Source organism: Onychomys torridus, chromosome 5 (genome assembly GCF_903995425.1).
Source record: "Onychomys torridus chromosome 5, mOncTor1.1, whole genome shotgun sequence".
NCBI lineage: Eukaryota > Metazoa > Chordata > Mammalia > Rodentia > Cricetidae > Onychomys > Onychomys torridus.
This window is the reverse complement of record NC_050447.1, coordinates 95,311,140-95,331,803: the sequence shown is the minus strand read 5'-3', so window position 1 is coordinate 95,331,803 and position 20,664 is coordinate 95,311,140. Positions and strand designations below refer to the sequence as shown.

The following is a 20,664-nucleotide window of genomic DNA, read 5'->3' as shown; positions in this document are numbered from 1 at the left end:
ACAGATGTGCAGAAATAAGAACTGAACTCGACCTGAGGCAGCCCTTAAGAAGCAGCAGCTAATACCAACAGGGCCAAACAGGTTGCAGCCACACCTAAACCTTCTATAGCTAATAAGTCACAATGGACTTGGGTTTGTAATGTGCCAACTACATAGAGTTCATCATACAGGGAGATTTTTTTTCCAGCTAACACACCAATAATTTAAAGTCTACTGTTTCTGTTTGTTACTGTAGGTTTAACCCAGGGCCTCCCACATGGTAAGCATGTAGGTAAGCACCATGCCAATCCTTCCCATTACTTTAAAATTAACCAGAAGATCCTGCATGAAACTGGGTGAAAAACTCTGAACTTGTATCTCAGCTTGGCCTGGAACCAAGAATGACTAAATCAATCAGGGACATACCCATGTTCAAACAGAACTTCTGACAGCCCAGACACTGTGAAGAAGGAACAGAAAAGCATGGGAGAACAGAAGGAACAGAAAAGGATGGGAGGTGGCAGGTGGTCTAATGACACCATATATTCACTGCGCCCAGCAGTGTGTCCCTGTGTGTCTGCCCTCTGTCCCCAAAGGACCAGTCCTCTGAAATTAGCCAGGCCCATGTTTAACAATGATCTCATCCTAAGGACTGAAGCATTCCATTCAAATCTTTGGCTTTGGAAGTCAGAATTTGTGCGTTCCAGCCCGATTAGTAAATCTAATCACATGCATTCACACTCTCAAGGGGTCCCATTTGTTTGGCAGTAACAGCTTGCGTATTCACAATCAACGAAATTAATGCTGCTATTTTTAAAGCATGAAAAAAAAATTAAAAAAAAAAACTGTACATAAAAACAAGCCTCTGAGCCATGGACCTTGGTCAAAGAAAGAATGAAAACAAGAAGATAAGAGGCAGGAATAAAGTATTTACATGGATTGTTAAACAAAGAATCATTTTTAAAAGTCCCTGCAAGGCTCTGCTGAGGGTCCCTGCTATTCTCAGCTGAACCTTTGTTCCTCATCACCTAGAAGGAAGATGTCACTCAAATGAAAAAGGTTCCTTTACACGAATCTGTGTGTTTAACTGGCAACATATAATTTTATTTGAAAAAAATTAGGAGCAATTGCTGCTGAGGCTGCTTCAGGGACAAGGGGAGGGGAAGATCTGTCAGTGCTCTGGGAACAAAAAAATGATGTTCCAGCAAGTTGTATTCCAATCATTTGCTTCATAGTTAAGTTTAATTACATATTACACACTGTCCTGTAATTATGCTGCTTGGAAAACTGCCAATTTCCCCCTTGGAAATGTGAAAAGTTCCTTAATTCACTTTGAAGAGTCAGCATCCACCCGCACCCGCCTTAGCGCACGTGGACTCCTCTACTAGATCCTGCTTCCTTGCAGGATGAGCTGGTGGGCAGCGACTATGCTTTTCTGTTTCTGACAGCCACCAGGGGGCTGATGGTACTCACAGCTCCCAGAACACAACCCAGAGATTTTACACTGAGTGGATGGTGTTCTTTCTTTCCTTTCAAATTTTACAGCAGGAGAAACTGTGAAGTATAACTACCCATCCCCCCTTCCCTCATCACAAGGGTCTGGGGTTAAATCCTTTATTTTCAGAAAAAGAATAAACATCCAGGACAAGATGAAGCCCTGGTCTCTGGGTGGGGAAGAGCAAACAGAAGATTGAGAATCTATTCAGCACTACCTGAGTAGTGGCAAAGGGCACAGCTAGTACCATCAGATAAAGACCTCCCAGTTACCAGAAATGGGCTGAGAAGTTCAGTCAGCTGGAGACGAGTCTTATCAATGGCCACCAAGATAAGTAACATCTAGGAGTATCAAGCAGACGTACAAAACAAAAAGACAAATAGAATAGAGTAAGGTGTCTAGGCGACTGATTAACACAAGGAGAACTATGATGAACTGTGGTGGTATTGTGTTCCCCAAAATATTGTGCAACCTAATAAATTTACCTGGGGTCGGAGAACAGAACAGCCACTAGATAGAGAGGCCAGAAAATGGTGGCACACACACCTTTAATCCTAGCATTCCTAAGGCAGAGATCCATCCAGATCTTTGTGAGTTTAAAGTCACACTGGAAACAGCTAGGCATGGTGACTCACACCTTTAATCCCAGGAAGTGAGCCTTTAATTTCAGGAAGTAATGTCAGGGAGCAGAAAGGTATATAAGGCCTGAAAACCAAGAACTAGAGCTGGTTGAGCTTTTAGGCTGGTTAAGCTTGTAAGCTTTTAGCAGCAGTTCATATGAGATCCGTTTGGATGAGGACTCAGAAGCTTCCAGTCTGAGGAAACAGGATCAGCTGAGGAATTGGCAAGGTGAGGTGGCTGTGGCCTGTTTTGCTTCTCTGATCTTCCAGCATTCACCCCAATAACTGGCCTCAGGTTTGATTTTATTAATAAGACCATTTAAGATTCACGCTACAAAGAACTGCTTCCAGGGAAATCGAATTTCCTTCCCTCAGTAAATACGGGACTGGTGGGGCAGAAAACTTCTGAAGGGTTCACCTGAGAATGGCTGAAAGCTCCATACTAGCCCCCAAAACACCAGATTATCCAGAAGTAATTGGTGCAGCCACTCTGGAAATCAGTATGGGAATCCTCAGAAAACTAAGAGTAAATCTACCATTCTACCATACGGTCCAGCTATGCTACCCCATGGCATATACCCAAAGGACTCAACATCATACTCCACAGTTGCTCACTTGGCCATCTGCATTGCTGCCCTATTCACAATAGCCAGGAAAAGAAAACATCCCACATGTCCTTTAACAGATGGATGATAATGAAAATGTGATACATATGCACAACTGAATACCATCTAGCTGTAAAGGGAAATGAAGACCACACAACTTGGATGGTTCCACTTGGGTTTGAGCTGAGAGCCTCTTTCTTGGTCTGGCTTGCCGAGAGAGGGAAGAAAATTAAGTAGTCCTACCCAGCTGCAATACCTACAGACCACAACAATGGCATGGCAAATACAAGAAATGGCGCTCAGGAGTCAGTGGCAACCAACAGCTGTCTAATGGTATTTCAGGCTCACTCAACAGAAGGGAAGTCATGGTTGGTACTGGAAACCTAGCCCGCTTCCCAGGGACAGTGAGGTCATGGACTGCAGAAAAGAATCTCCTACTGCCTTTTTGCTAGACCAGCATAATCCCTAACTACATTCTAAATCTTATCCTTAAACTCAGAGATAAATGTAGCTATCACCCTCATCAAAGAAGCTTCACTCTGTAGCACATGGAAACTATCACAGAAAACCTCAACTGGACTCAGTGCAGAGATCAACAGATCATGGAGATCCCAGACCCAGCAGATACAGCTTCTGCATCTATAGCTCAGGGAACATCCTAGAGGAGAAGGCAGAAAAATTACAAGAGCCAGAGTATCACAATGTCTGCTGTGAAACTGCATTGTGCATTGACTGATTACACTGATCTCTGTACTGTGTCCAGTTGGGGTTTTCTGTGATGGTTTCCACGTGCTGTAAAGTGAAGCTTCTTTGATGAGGATGATAGCTACATTGTATGTTTTATATGTGTGTGTGTGTGTGTGTGTGTGTGTGTGTGTGTGTATGCACATGCATATGTTTATACATACACATCTATGATAATAATCAGAGAAAATAAGCTATTAATTTTAGGGATATGAGAGAGGCTAGAGGGGGAAGGAGAAGTGAAGTTACTATATTTTAATAAAAATAAATGTTAAAATCATAATTTTTAAAAGTTGAGCTCTGGTACACCTCTAGCTCTGTGACCCTGGGCAGGCCCTCTCTGTGTCAGTTCCCTCAAGCATAAATACTGAAAGTACCAACTGAAGAACAGTGTGGTGAGCAATCAACAAAAACCTTGCAGATACCTACCAGCAAGCTCCAATACTGAGTAAGTGTTCGCTGCAATAATTGTGCAGGAGCTCTCTGTCCCTCAGGAAGGAAACAACATAAGCTTCCCTGCTAAATTGGCAGAGCAGAGGGATATGCAGATAGAAGACGAGGTGCAGAGCCCCGTGATCATCCTGCACATTGTAGGAGATCACAATGTCTTCCAAGCCTCATACTATTCATACTTCTCATCCAGGAGCACTCCCTGAGGTTTCTGTCTCCATAGCCTCAGATCAGTATCTAACTAGTCTCTCCCATCTTTCTCTTCTCTGTTTCTTCCTCCCTCTCTCCCTTACTTACGTTCATTTACTTATGTTGTTGAGATAGTGTCACTACCTGAGACCAGACTGGTTCTACCTTTCAAGTGCTAGGATAGCAGGGATTTGCCACCACCCTAACCCTGCCAACTAATTTCAAAAAGCATTGTTTGGTAGATAGGGAGAAAACCCCATTATAGATTTTTAAATAGTATAGATATACTTTCCATATTTTGTCTCTGGGAAAAAAATGGCTCTAACAAAAAAGACCTTGAGAAACTCATTCTTAAGTAGAGATATCTGTCTTTCCCCACAATCTCATACTTGACATTATCAATGTTTTTTGTTCTGATTTGGTATAATACTAGAAATATATATATATGCCCTGGTCTGCAATTACATGAAACTGGTATAATTAATCTTATTTTTTAAAGCATTTCTATATTCCTTATCAGGAAATTCATTATCTTCTTCTATAGTCACCTAGTAGCCCATGATATTACAGTGGATAAAATGCTAGTCATAAATTAGAAGGGACGATGAAGCAAGAATTGTACAAGAATTGCAGGGTACTTCACCAAATTGCATACATTAATTATGCAAATTGTTTTTGTAGACCAATTATACCTCAATAAAAGAAAGAATTGCAGGTTATGTAAAGAACAAACCATTGCCGGGATTAACATTTCATTTTGCTCCTGGAAGCCTCCAGATCTTATAAATTCTGTTAAATAACACCTTTGTTGGTAAGAGTCTATAAATCAGTGAAGGAGCAGTTTCACTAGGGAAACATATTTATGATATAGCCCTACAAGAACTGAAGCAGAACAAAGGGTTAGGTCTGCGCTATTCCACACTGACCAACCACCACCTGGTTCCTTCAGGAAGTCAGGCCATTGTTTAAAGTCAGGTCACAGGAGGAAGTCTTCAATGATTCTGATATAGCTAAACAGTATAATACTCCATAAAATTGTGAAATATTGGCCTGTTCCACACATTATGAAAAACTTCATGCTATCAAACAGAGCTTTTATGACTTATTAGGGGTTCTCAGTATAGTGTACACCTAAAACTCCCAAAGGAAACAAGGAATTTCTCAAATAGAAAGTAATTATTACTACTGCATGCATGTGTGCATGTGTGCATGTGTGCATGTGTGTGTGTGTGTGTGTGTGTGTGTGTGTGTGTGTGATTATTTCCTCTATATTAGAGCCCAATCTTCAGCTTTTTCCCATACTACCACATCCACTGTACATGGTACCATGTTTACTAGGTGTTTGATAGTATTCATGAATGAGACAATGCATGAATGATTGTAACTCTTAAGGGCATTTTCTTCAACTTTCTTTTAGCGTCTAAGGACATACGCTTCCCCTGCCCTCCATATCTTTTGTATTCTCTGACAATAGAGAAGCAATCGTAGAAGAATCTCATTTGCATGTATTTGGCTTTTATTGTCTCATATTTAAAACTTACCTGGTTTCTGTAAGGGTCAGTCCCATGACTGACAATGGGTTCTGAATATTTGGATTGCTTCTTCATGCTACTTTTCATGTCACTACTTTGAAACAAAAGATCAATCAAGAATGCTCTGCTCTGACACCTTCACCAGGCTCTCTTGTTCCTTGAAATAACATTGTTTGGTGTTAATCAAATATTTGATAATATGATGAAAGATTCATATCTGAAATCACATGGTGATTTCACTCCACACACAGCAAGATGCTCAGATCTGTAATTCCTCCTCAGCTTCTGTGCCCATCCAACTGTGGGGTAATTCAATTAAATCTATAGTTTTCACTAGAACACAGTTACTGCAGTTTATTTAAGTATTACAAAAGAAACCTAGCCACCCATCAAGAAATTCAGGCAGCAAGCAATATCTTTAGAAGTGCTCTAAGTATGAAGGCTATGAATTTCAGATAAAGCTAAGAAAATTCCAGTCTTTTTTTCCTTAAGAAAGTTTTTTTTTTCATATAATACATTTTGATCATACTATTTCCCTTTCTACAACTCCTCCCAGATATACCTCACCTCCCTACCCACTCAACTTCATGTTCTTTCTCTATCTCTCAAAAAAGAGGAAACGAAAATCAAGCAAACAGTAAGACAAAAAAGTACCAAAACAAAATGAAACAAAAAGCATATAAAAACGAACAAACAAACAAACATGGAGTCCATTTTTGTGTTGCCAAACTAATTCTTTAATTGCTTGATTAATAAGAAATTATTGGAAGTTATTAGGCACTAGACATTGGGTCAGTAGTTGGGATCTTAAGTGAACTTTGGTGTCTGCTCATACAGTTCATTTTAGCCAACTACAGGAGACACAAAGCACAGGGAAATATATTCAACACTATAAAAGGTCACAGGAATTCAATTTGAGTGTCCAAGGTGCAGGGTCAATAATATCCTCCAGGGAGAGAGCCAGGGGGTTATCTAAAGATGAGCTTTGCCTTGATTGTCCACCGGGCAGATGGCATGAAACATTCAAGCATAACGGTGTCACAAACACTCAGGTGGGGATCTGCCTGGCTAACTTAAGGCCTGTCATAATTTTGTTGCAACAAAGGGTTAGATAGGAGTTCAGAGGACAGAGAGAAAAGGGTGGGTAGTGAGAGACAAAGCCACAGGGGTGATGTAGAAGGAGAACTTGGCAATAATACAGATGCACAGACGGGAGAAGGTACAAAACCTTAAAAGTTAGAATACAAAGGATGCCATGCCCTGTGGGTTTCAGCTCTGCACCTCAAGGTCACTGTCTGCTTCACAGAGACACTCAGGCAGATGGTCCAAAGGCACAGATCAGGAAAAAGGTGGGGGGGGCTTGGCAGGGGCCTCCAAATGGCCAAAGCCACCACTCTCCCCAGGGCCCTCAAGCCAGAAGGCCCCCTCCTCTTCCTTGAATAGCCAAATTTACTTTTTCTGCAACCGAATTGCTTCTCCCCACTGCCACACCCCCACCCTAGGTTGGGTTAACATCACTTCTCTACAACTTCTCAACTCCCTAAGCTCCCTTTCCACAGCATATTCACAGCCTTAGCTCCTGCTGCCCAGCCCTGGCTTTCTTCACTAACCCCTAGCCTCATGTTGGGTTTCTGGCAAGGCAGTGCTTTTTCTAAAATTACTATTTCTGCTTGATTCCCTTGATAAAAGTTTAGGTTTATTGTTTGTAAACTGTTGTATCTGCTTGGAAATGACGTTTAGGTTCAGAAAAACACCTTTAATATGGTTTCAAAGGTCTCTAGTGACCTGTCCCCACTTTGCCTGTTGGGCTAGGACCATCGATGCCACTCCCATATTGCCTGTGCTATTTTAGCCTTCATTGGCTCCCTGAACAAAGCACACACTGTCACACCTCACTCACATTTTCTCCTTTACTTGACACTTCATCCAGGTCTTCCCTTCACCTGGTATGATGGTTAATATTGTCAGCTTGACAGAAGGCTGAATTACACCAGCGTGTGTGGAGGGATTGTCTTGATCAGGTTAACCGAGGAGGAATGCCCGCACTAAGAGTGGGCAACACCATTTCCTGAGCTAGGGTCCCAGACTGGCTAAAAGGCAGAAGCTAGCTGATGACAAACATTTCTCTCCCGTTTCTTGACCCCAGCAATATGACCTCCTGACTAAGCTCCTCCCACCATGATTCCCTTGTCATAGTGAACTGTGTCCAATTGCATTGTCAGCTGAGATAAACCCTTCCTCCACCAAATTGCTCTTGTCAAGGTATTTTATCAACAGAAAGGTTTAAGTAACTGAAACACCCAGTCAATACCATGTAGTGGTTTGAATGAGGATGGTCCCTATAGTCTCATATATTTGAATGTTTGGTTTCCAGTCAGTGGAACTATTTGAGAAGGATTAGGAGGCATGGCCTTATTGGAGGAGGTGTATCACTGAGAGTAAGCTTTGAGGTTTCAAAAGCTCACACCAGGCCCAGTCTCACTCTCTCTCTCTCTCTCTGCCTGCTGCATGCAGATCAGGATGTAAAGCTCTCAGCTACTGCTCCTGCACCATGTCTGTCTGTTTCCCATTGTGCTGATCATGGACGAACCCTCTGAAACTGTAAGCCAACTCCCAATTAAATGCTTATAAAAGTTACCTTGGTCATGGTATCTTTCACCACAATAGAATACTAAGATATAACACTTCCTTCAAGAAACTTGCCTCACATCTGTGTTGGAGACTGACCACTGTCCAGTACCCACTATCTATCATACCAAAGTACATTTCAAGTGACATAAAAACTGCCTGACTTGGTCTCTTCATCCCCACACCATGTGCTCCTCTCCTGTTGATCCAGACAGGAAATTCCTGTGTCAGAACTCACTAGCAACCCGTTCCCTGAGGACTGGCCAACACTTAGCTCATTGTAGAGATCTGTAGTTATTCAGAAAACTCATGAAGCCTGCAAAAGTTCACAGTTAGAGCCATAAGTGTCATGTACATTTCACAGGCAGATAGAGGAAAAGAAATCTCCAGAGAAGCTAAGCAACAACCCGGAGAGGCAGGACCAAATGGCTTCAGAGCAAAAAATAATGCAATTTGTCAACAGAAGGGCAAAGGTGAGGAATATCTTCAAAGTGACAGACACACAAATGCAGGTGCCTAGGGTTGCTAAGACAAAGGCAGGGACACAGAGCACCTAAAAACAAAACGATCAAGGAAGCGTAAAGGTAGAGGAATGTCAAAAACAAAGGGAATATTAGTGTGTGGGGGGGGCACCTCTCCCTCCCTCCCTCCTCCCCACCCCTCTCAAAGACTGTCCTGGAACTTGCTTTGTAGACCAGGCTGACCTCAAACTCACAGAGACCCATCTGCCTCTGCCTCTGCCTCCTGAGTGCTGGGATGAAAGGGGTGCACCACCACACCCAGCACATAGCTTCTCTTTGGAAACAAATCCCGACCATAAATTTGAGTGGCAAAGAACATGAACGGCAAATCTCTATTCAAGTACAAAAGATGAATCTATCAAATAACACACATAATAAACCATAGCTGAATACATACTGGAGTTTGACATTGTTAAAAAAAAAAAAAAAAGAGTCGATTTTTATCAAAATATAAACTTTAAAAAAAAAAAAAAAGATTCCAGAGGTGGTAGATGAGTTAAGGGAAATGATGTTTTCCAGACACAGCAAGGCAGATGCACCATGAACTCACAGAGACTGTGACTGTATGCATAAGACCTGTGCCAGCTCAAACTAGATGAAATCCTTCCCTTAGCTGAGGTGTTACTGGCACTTAATAGCTGGTGGGAAAGGCAGAGACAACTTTCTCTAAAGGTATGACTCCTGATACATTAGTCAAACTCCCAGGCAGATCTGACTCTCATGAGTACTTGGCCAGCACAAACCAGACTGGATGAGGAGATGGAGAGGGAACAAGAAGTTGTATGGGATAGGGATGTGGATCTAGGAGGAGTTAGGACAGGTGAATATGATCCAAATACACTGTATGAAATCTTTAAGGAATTAATAAAATACTATTTTTAAAAAATCCCTCTTAATGTTTTGAAAGGGACCTCCAAGGTCACAGATCAAATGAAGCCATCTGACTGGGGTCACTCTGGGCTGCAGAGCACTTGTACTTAACTACCACAATGTCTATCTTCATTCACCAAAACCCAACTTGCAGAAAACCTCAGACTCTGCACATTAAGTGGCATTTATAGACATAGCTTTTGCCTTCCATCTAGCAATGTGCCAAATTCACATGGGACCTAGAAAACATCATGGAAGGGACTCTTGTGAGAAAATTTAATAATATATGAGGTGCATATATTTCAACCTGTAAAGAAAAGTGCAGGAGAACAAAAAAGACACGCCTTGCTTTGCCCCAAGCATCTCTCAAATCTCTGTTAGATACAAAGTTCTTTCAGGTTGCCATGGTATTGATTTCACTTATCAGAGTCTAGAAAATGCATTGAGAAATCAAGCTTAAAACATTAAATTACTTTTCATAAGACATATGCTTCTTATGCAATTAACAATACATTTGGCATCAGCGAGCTCTAATCTTAGAGGCATTTATCTGCAACCATCAATCAGTTGATGTGAAATTCAATTTCTACTTGGCTTCTACTGTTCATACTCAATCCTCCAAGGCTAGATATTGTGCGATCTCTCTAAATACTAATTTTCCTGTGATGAAAACAGATTGCATCCACAGAAAATGCCTTTGCAGTGGATATGTATATACATAACTGAAATTAAGGGAGGTTTTTTGTATGTGCGATGGTAGGGCATTCTCTTTGTTGTCTGTCTATTTATTTTGAGACAGGCTTTCACTATGTAGCCTTGGATGGTTTGGAACTCACTATGTAGAACAGGTTGGCCTCACACTCACAGAGATCAGCCTGATTCTGCCTCCCAAATACTGGAATTAAAGGCATGTGGTCACCATGCTGGGCCACAGATCAAAATTTTATGGAAAAATTATTATCTTAGGAAAGACTGAACTTCTGACCATGCACCAGACTTCAAACCTTTCAGAGAGATGACTATGAAGTCCTTCATATACTCAAATTCCAAATACCAATTCAAAATAGGTCAAAGCTTCTCAAACTACATACATTTAAAATATGGGGCCTACAGAGAATATGGAGTCAACATGACTTCATTCAAGGGAGTCACTGCTGGGTTTCTCACTGCAGACTACCCAAATATATCCAATATCTTCCCGTGGCCATAACAACACTCATTTCCAAAGACCTGCTCAGGAAATGCCATCATGGCTGAGAGCCCCCATGTTTCCCTTGTTTGACAGAAGAAACTTTAGCCCAGACACAATGGAATCATCCACATTGAAATCACTAACTAGTAACAGTGCCAGTCATATCTCCAGGAAACCAAAGCCACTTAAAGTCCTCTAGAGAATGTCCCAGTACCTGGAAGACATGTTCAATTTTCAGCACAGCCCGACTCTTCTTACTTTGAGCAATTTGTCCTTCAAATGTTTTCTAACCTCCGGGCTAGTCATCATTGTAACTACACGCCAACTCCCTTTTCATTCACTCCTTGATTTCAGTCTTGCACCTATTCCATCCCAATTACATCTCAGCTCTCCTCCCTGAAGACAGGGACACGGCGTCATCACAAATCCAGGGCTTCAGATGTACAATCCAAGACACAAGCTTTTATGGTACTGTCACCCACTCTCTTCTCTGCAGGGCACTGCCCAGGCACCAGGTGGTGTCTGCTATTTCACAGAAGCACAGAGCTCTCCATTTCCTTCTGCCTCCCATCAACAACCTAATTTAGAGCCCAGTCTGTTATAAACTGTGGGAAGATTCCTCTCCACAACTCTCCCATTTTTCTCTTTATTTGTGCTTTTTTTTAATTGTATCTCTTAACATTAGACTGAAATGAAGCAATGTAGCAGTAAGCACATCCTGGGCCTCTTTCTAACCACAGGAATAAGTCTAAAGGGACTCTCCACCAAATTTGAGGTTTTGCAAGATTTGGATATGCAGTTCATTTCTGTTCCTTTTGTTACTTAATTGTTTTTTTAATCACATTTCAATATTAAACTATAGAAATCATTTCCCAGTAACAACTTTATGTTTAAATAAATGGAAAAAATGTAAAAGTTAAGCATTCTTATTTTAGCGTCTTGATCAATTTCTGTGGTGATATTGTGTTTTCCAATATATTGTGTACCATAATAAACTCATCTGGGGTCAGAAAACAGAACAGCCACTAGGCAGACATAGAGGTCAGAAAATGGTGGCACACACACCTTTAATCCTAGCATGCCAAAGGCAGAGATCCATCTGGATCTCTGTGAGTTCAATATCCCACTGGAAATAGCCAGGCATGGTGACACACGCTTTTAATCCCAGGGAGCGATGGCAGGAAGCAGAAAGGTATATAAGGAGTGAGGACCAGGAACTAGAGCCTGGTTAGGCTTTTAGGCTTTGAGCAGCAGTTCAGCTGAGATCTGGATGAGGACTGAGAGGCTTCCAGTCTGAGGAAACAGGATCAGCTGAGGAATTGGTAAGGTGAGGTGGCTGTGGCTTGTTCTGTTACTCTGATCTTTCAGCATTCACCCCAATACCTGGCTCTGGGTTTGTTTTTACTAATAAAACCTTTTAAGATTCGTTCTACAAATTTCATTTCTTTAGTTTACCAGTGGTAAAAGAAAATCCACTGGGTGACTCATCTAATAATAATCTCCTTCTGTGCGTAGGTTTGAAAACAGAATTCCATAGGACCCTGGTAGTATCTGAGAAGAACCAGCACACTTACCCGGATGTATGCATCCTGATGGTGCTTAGCAAAATACAGCATGTTGTCCAGAGCCAGCATCCCAGGAGGAGTCTGTGTGAAGTCCATGGCAGGATTGACATGATTCTGTGAGGAGAACAGAATGTTTTCACTGTTAATTCTTCAGCAGATGTCACTAACCACAAGAGAACTGAGATCCTCCTCAGGACTAAAGCAGCATGAGGTGAATGCCAAATAATCCAAAGTGATGCCATTGCTTGTCTCTATGCCAATAAACATGGAGGGGAATTCTCCCAGCTCTTCAGGTTCAGAAGAAAATAACAAACAGATTTTATGCATGGAGTTAGGAGATCCAGTTAGAGATCAAATATAACATTAGACAAGTAACATGTTAAGAAAAATAAATTAATGAGTGAGTTATATTTATTGTGGTTATCCTGAAGTGAAGCCAATGGCACTCAGCAGAGGAGCTGTGGGCAGAAGCCACAGTTCTGTGACTTATGACAGAAGCTGACCACAGGAAGCCATAAGCCACCCATGTCTTAACTTCTTCATACTCATATGTGAGCCAGATACAATCATGCTTCTCAGCTGGTTTGTGAACTGTCCAGGGTTGGCTAGGTCTCTAAGTATAGGCAGTGGGAAGAGTATAGATGTGCACAGGGTTCTGACATCTGCTTGCCCTCAAGAAGGGTATCTAGCATGTCAGTTACCACCCACAGCATGGTGATGGCTTAATACAAATACACCTATGAGAGGTTGAAGCCTGAATTATCTGCTCCTCCATCAGTCACCAAAGCCAGCCCAAACTACATTGATCTAGCTGGTGAATGAATTCAAGGAAACTCTGTGTGTGTGTGTGTGTGTGTGTGTGTGTGTGTGTATGGTTTTTTTTTTAATTATTAAATAGAAAAAAAGAGAAGACTATTGGAGATAATCTGTTCCTGCTGTACAGAAATACTGATTTTTGTATACTGGCTTTATAACCTTCAACTTGGCAGAATTCACTTAGTATTAGCAGGTTTAGTGGCCATGGGTGTCTTGTCATCATCGTTCTCTTCCACAGATGGTAGATGGTGCCATCTTCAAACACAGACAATTTGACTTCTTTCCCAGCATAAGTGACTCTCTTTCTCTTGCCTAACTGTTCCAGTTGGTACTTCAAGTATTATGTTGAATAAGAATCATGAAAATGGTTATCTTGCTCCACCATATAAATTACAGCTATATGAGAAAACGGATTTGTTAAATCATTAGAGTTAACATTCCACAATGTCTAACTACTTCAGAACTCCATGTTGTATGTGATTAAAATCACACAATGCTATTTGCTAATGTAGAAAATTTGCACAGAACCTGTGGGAGTAGACAATCAATGTCTGATTTGACCTAAAGCCTGTGCCACAAGAAGGAACCCACACCCATGACTGCTTGGGTAACCAACCACCTGAGATTAGAAAGTCCAGAAACCCAGGGTAAATCCAAACACTATCATCTAAGAATAAAATAAAAATCAATAAAATAATTCCTAATGATATTCTGCTAGACTCACAGATTAGTGCCTTATCTAGTCAGCATCAAAAAGGCTTCCTTCGGCACAGATGAAAACAGATACAGAGACCCATAGGCAGACATTATAAAGAGAGAGATTCTAAATTGAATGTCTCCATCAAATCCCTCCCCTCATAGGTCAGGGAATCCTGCAGAAGAGGAGGTGGAAAGCCTATAAGAGCCAGAGGGCTGGAGGACACCAGGAGAACAAGGCCCTCTGAATCAACTGAGCAAGGCAGATACAAACTCACAGAGACTGAAGCAGCAAGCACAGGACCTGCATGGGTCTGCACCAGGTACTCTGCATGTATATTACAGCTACTAGCTTAGTATTTTCATGGGCTTCTTGACTGTGAGAACGAGGGGGTCTCTGACTCTTGTGCCTGTTCTTGGGACTCTTTTCCTCCTGTTGGGTTGCCATATCCAGTTACACTCTGATAGTTTTGCTTTATCTTATTATATTTTGTTTAGTCATGTTTGGTTGCTATCTCTTAGAAATCTGTTCTTTACTAATGAGAGACAGAAAGGGGGTGGGTCTAGACAGGAGGGGAAGTGGGAGGAACTGGGAGGAGTCATGGGAGGGGAAACCATAAGCAAGATATATTGTATGAGAAAAGAACCTATTTTTTTTATAAAAGAAAAAAATTAAAAAGAAAAGAAAAATTAAAAGTCATAATCCAAATAATCAAATACGGTAGCATTTTTGTCTTCCTGTCAATCTAGACCTCCTTTAAAAAAAATCTATATAATTTGCATGAAGCAATTAATTTCATTTTACCTCTGAGTACTTTCTAATAAACAGCTTAAATCTTTGTTTTGTTAGGGAAATTTCAGCCAATAGTGATTCTTTCTGACTTTAGTATAAGAAAGCCTTTTTTACTCACTGCTTCAAGGTTCAAACCACCCACAATTTTCCACATTTGAATAATGTGTTCATTTGAATAAGAGTTCATGTCACTTGTCTTTCTCAGGATGACCTAAAATTTTATTTAAGAGCTGATGAAGATTATCTAAAATTCTGGAAGAATGGTTGTGTCTGTAGCCCAGAACTCCTATTTCAAAACAGCTAGTTCATCATGTGCATTCAGTGGACTGTATTAACACAATAGTTTAGATATTATTATGACATTCCATCCTGATTCATTTGATAAAACATTGGAAAGCTTTTAAAATACCGAGGATTAACTACTGATGAGAAAGATGTACCTAGCTCATAAAATTCATGTAACAAAAAAATCATTTGGCACATCAAATACAGTGCAGCTCAGTCTTGTTTTATTTAAATTACATGTCTTTGTCTATATCAGTGTGTGGGTTTGTGCACCTGTGAGTGCAGGTGCCTTCAGAGGACAGAAGAAGGCATTGGAACTCCTAGAGTTGGCGTTGCAGCTGGTTATGAGCCGCCTTATATGGTGTAGGGAACTGAACTCTGGCTGCAGAAAGAGACATACACATTCTTAATCACTGAGCTAGCTTTCCAAACCTAGCTCTGTCTTAATTTGATATTTATTGGAGTGAAAGGGTCCAACTCATATTCAATTGAAAAAAAAAAATAAAAGTACAGGAAATAACCTAATAGAGATTTCAATGATTTTAGTTATTTAACAAAACATAGTAGAATGTGGAGACAGAGTAGGAGACAATGTCTGCCCTGAGCTCTCTGCCTAGGGCCAAGAGGAGACAGCATGGGCCCACCTGGTGCCTTGTGGCACCAAGCAGTTGGGCTCTAGGATGGCAAGCAAATATAGGGTGGGGTATGAGAGAGAGAGAGAGAGAGAGAGAGAGAGAGAGAGAGAGAGACACACAGACAGAGAGAGAGAGAGAGAGAGAGAGAGAGAGAGAGAGAGAGAGAATGGTTTGTGTCCTGTGGAAAGAGGCAGCTCCCCAAGAGGTGAAGGCAGTGAGGAGTGGGCGGAGGTGCGTGGCCTGCTTGCTACCCAGGGTCATAAGTGATGTATGGCCCTGGGCCCTGATGCAGCTGTGGTCTGAGTTGATGTCCATGGCTCCTGTTACCACCAAAGACTGAGAGGATAGGGTGCACAGAGTTGTTCCTGCCCCTCACTGGCTGCAACAATAGGGAGAACTGGCTCTGCACCTCCTCAGCTTGAGAGAGCAGGTCCTGTACCTCACCTGGGCAGCATAACAGAGCTGATCCTATTACCCTGTTTGAGGGGGCACAGGCAAGCTGACCCTGAGGGTGTAAGAGTGGGAGAACTGGTCCTGCCCTTCTTGTCTGTCATATGGTGGTGCAAATGCCCTCTCCCACCTCACCCCTTGCCACCTGCTGCAGGCAGGACAGCTGGCCCCGACCATTACCAGCTGCAGGACTAGGGAAAGCAGGCCCTGCACCTCATCTTAGCAGCACAGCAATGCTGGTCCTGCTGGCAGGGGTGCAAGTGAACATTCCCTGAGGTCATGAAAGTGGAAGAGCTCACCCTGCACCCCTTGTTGCCATGTGATGGTGAGGGCAAAGGAGAGATGCCCTCTCCCCCTCTCCCCTTGCCACCTGTGGCAGGCTAGAGAGCTGATCCTGCCCCTCACCAGCTGCAGCACTAGGGAGAGCAGGCCCTGCCCCTCACCTGGGCAGCACAGTAGAGCTGACCCCATTGACAGGGGTATGGATGACCTGCCCCTAAGAATGTGAGGTGAGAGATCTGGCCCTCTCCGTCATCTGCCACATGGTGGTGTGGGCGAGGGAGAGAAGACCTCCACCCCATCTCTCACTGACTGTGACAGGAGGGAAAGCTGTCTCTGAGGTTACTAGAGCAAGAGAGCTGACCCTACCTCTCACCAGATGCAGCACTCAGCAGAGTGCCCCCTGCACCTCCCCTAAGCAACACAGTAGAGCTGGCTCTGGTAGTGTAGGTGTGGTGAGTCAGTCCCACGGTGTGAGAACAGGAGAACTGGCCAAGCTCCTTGCTCCTTAAGGTGAGCTACTGGAGAGCTCACCCTGGTATTGAGGATGAGAGAGAGCTGGCAGGCTTACCAACCCAGCAACTGCCCAAGCCCAGAACCAGGGCTATGAGTTGGCTCATCACAACATCTACCCTATCTAAGATCTCCTGAAGCACATGAAGGGACCAGTCCTGCAGACCCAAAGTTGCAGGATCTCCATGATACAGGACAACAACAAGATATTCAAGAAGAGTCCCAGTGAGGGCCCAGTATCAATACTGTAGCAGAAACCAGAGGCCTCAAACCAGACCAATGACCCATTGCAATGAACACTTGCAAGTAAGATGTAGGGACTAAAAGATACACTGTGTGACTCACTGTCACACTACAGCTTCCATGATTAGATTTTTCGTTTTTTCTTTTAGATTTTATTTTGTTTGAGTGGAAGATTGCAAGGGCAGAGGGCACATGCAAAGGGACAGGGAGAAGAGTGGGATCGGGATGCATGATGCAAAATCCACAGAGAATCAACAAAAAGTTCAATAAAAAAATAGTAGAATGTGCCCTGTGTAGACAAACAAATACTCTGATGCACCTGGTTTTCCTGAGCTGGGTGACATCACAAGGACTGCTACTTACTGAGTAGGTTAAGGTGCTGTTGCTATCTTGAACTCTGTGTGCATTAAATTTCACCACATCCCATCAAGCAGATGCCACTGCTACCTGTGTGGGACTCATGGGAAACTGTGGCTAGATGCCTCCAGAAGCCTGCACAGGATTTCAGAGTACAGCTTTGGCCAAGACTTGGTAACATCTTCTTTCGACACCATACCTCCACCACCTACTGTTCCTACATGTTTACCTTCCCAATTTAGAAGCTGGACTCACTTACTTTGGTTCTGCTAGCATTTGGACTAAAAGGGGCTTATTTTACAGAAGTATAGACTATCCACAATTAGCTACCATGTAGCATTTACTAGCCAACAAGGCAGACAACAAAACACAATATTCATTTCAGAACTTTGAGTATTACTCCAACAATAAACACAAAAGAAATCAAGCTGGTCATGTAATCTTAGCTACTCAGGTGGCTGAGGCAGGAGGATCCCAAGTTTAAGGTTTGTCTGGGCTATGGAGGGAATTCAAAGCCATCTTGAACAACTTAGTAAGGGCCTGTCTCAAAGAGAAAGACCTATGGAGGACTAAGGTTGTACCTGAGTGGTAGAATGCTTGCCTAGCATACATGGGGCCCTGGGTTCAATCCCCTGTACTAAAAGTAATATATTCAAGTTAAAAAAAAAAAAAAAGATAAAGTCTCTGAATTCTGAATCTAATTCTAACAACCCATTAAAAGTATTGCCAACTAGGCCCCTTGAAGCTTTCTCCCACTGATCACATTCTTTCTTGGTCATATAATGTGCCTATTAAATAGAATACTCTCTGGTGTTCAGAGAATCCTTATAGTGAAAGAGAAGGATGGAAGGAGGGAGGGAGAGAGGGATGGGCAGAGGGAGAGAGGGATGGGCGGAGGGAGGGAGGGATGGGCAGAGGGAGGGAGGGAGGGGGGGGAAAAGAGCAATTGTCCCGTGTCCATAGGAGACTGGTTACAGATACTTTCTGGGCAACAATTTCTCAGAGTGCTTATGTCCCTCTTCTAAAATAGCCTAGAGCTGTATAAACCTAAGCAAATCTGTGAATTCAATCACCTCTGGATTACTTGTATTATCTAATATAATGCTAATGCTATGAAGTGATTTTATAATGTATTGTTAAGGAATAATGATAAGCAAAAAAATAATGATAACTTTTTTTTTTTTTTTAGTACAGAAAAAACTTCTTTCAAGTATTTTCAATAAAGTGTTGGTTGAATCTGTGGGTGAGGAACCCATGGATGCGGAAGGCCAAATGCAATTGATGTTTAGAGTTCCTTTAAAGTACCATGTAGTCAGTAGGTATATAATAAAATCACTTATCATGCTGCACATTTTGTGTAAAGTGTCTTTTAAATGCTACATCTTAGTCCTCATCAAACCTTCACCAGGTCTAAGAGGTTAAATCTTCTTTTGATGGAAAGGCAGCAGAGGCACTGACAGTTAGAATAGCTCGTCAGTTTCAGAGCCAGTGTCTATCAGAGCCAGAGGGCAAACCAAGGGTGCGGGTTTGAGGCCGAATCTTGTGTTGTCAAGATGCTGACCAATCTAACATTGCTGCAAATTTCACAAAGATACCCAGACCCTAATTGTCAGCTCTTCTGAAGCTGCATTATTCTCAGGCAGAATGGGCCTGTGATGCACCCTATTTAGCTATAATGTCTCCATCCCTCCCAGACCCTGTTACAGACAAGACTCTGGATGTCCTATTGATCTCCAACAAATAGGCTCTTGCTACACAGAAGCCAATTAGAAAATTGCTTTTGCTTATTCAATGATTTGTTCTAATTAAGAAACATCACTGCAAAGAAAGGAAGGAAGGAAGGAAGAAAGGAAGGAAGGAAGGAAGGAAGGAAGGAAGGAAGGAAGGAAGGAAGGAAAGAAGGAAGGGAAAGAAAAAGAAAGACCCACCTAGGTGGTGGTGGTACACATCTTTAATCCCAGCATTCGGGAGGCAGAGGCAGACAGATCTCTGTAAATTCAAGCCCAGACTGGTCTATAGAGTGAGTTCCATAGAGAAACCCTGTCTTAAAAAAATAAAAAGAAAATAAAAGAAACATCGGTGTACTTTAGGTAGAAAACATACTATTTTGTAGATGGGTGAACTGTTCTCTCTGTCTGATTTCAGGTATAATAATTCCCAGTGTCCTTAAGTAATATTTTAGTTTCTGTTGTTTAATAATGAGTGAAATCATTTTGTATCCATGGATTTGTGATAACAAGAAAAGTAATAGAACTGCAGGCCTAAATATGTGGAAGTATATGTATAAATATTTGAAAATTTTCTACACACACACACACACACACACACACACACACACACACACACACACACTATGTTGAAATCTCAGCAAGGCCAAGAGCTGGACCACTCCTTCCTCACTGATGAGATGCTCTGTGTACAGATTTCTTTTTTCTTTTCCATGTTATTTTTCCCACCTGTCTTGAAAAGGAAGGTGTAAGGCTTTGATGAATAGCCTGAAATTTCTCATTTTCCTGCAAAGTCTGTGCACCTCTGTACATTCTTCTGAAATGCCATTTGTTAGCTCCTGAGGAAGTGGTGCTCCGTGAATCACAACAGACAGCACTCAAGTCCCAGGGGATGGAGAACAGAATGACTGCCTCCTTTGCCAAAGCACCAGAGTCTACGCTTTGAGAACCATGTACTCACCAGCTGGAAATAGAGCAAGTTGCTTTAGCATGAGTACCTTCAGTACATACACTTGGTACCTGGGCCTACGGCATTTGAGTATCTTCTCATCCTCATGTAAAATTTTCAGCTGAACTACTTCATCAATACATCCTAGGGTGACAAGCTCCAGATCTCTAGACCTACTTTGAGTCCATACACCCTAGTTACTAGACAGAGCATTGGACTGTGTATCTACAACCCAGGCCAGCCCCTTACACTGAACACCTTGGAGTAGAGGACAGCAGTGCTCAAACTCTAGCAGGCCTTGGGATCCCCCATTGGGCTTACGATAGCAACAACTGCTGGACTCATTGTCAGAGTCCAATTTGTTAGCAGCATCTGAGTCAAGAACTTTCATTTCTAATAAATTCTCAAGTGACATACCTGCTCCTGGTTGGGAGACCTCACTTTGAGACCTAGCAGAGGGTACAATAGCTCATCTCCTGTTACACAGGCATAAGATGGAGAACTGGACTTCCCAATATCCTGAATCCCATA

At 42.2% G+C, this 20,664-nt stretch overlaps 1 protein-coding gene across 5 annotated transcripts in view; it reads right to left on the bottom strand.

Annotated features, from left to right (window-relative positions):
• Window positions 1-20,664, bottom strand: part of Elmo1 (engulfment and cell motility 1) — a 534,802-nt gene that overhangs the window by 264,607 nt on the left and 249,531 nt on the right. For all 5 annotated transcript variants that reach the window (XM_036187573.1, XM_036187569.1, XM_036187572.1 and 2 more), the window contains one exon: window positions 12,400-12,504. In XM_036187573.1, the coding sequence (XP_036043466.1) occupies window positions 12,400-12,504 (105 nt within the window). The remainder of the gene's footprint in view (window positions 1-12,399; window positions 12,505-20,664) is intronic.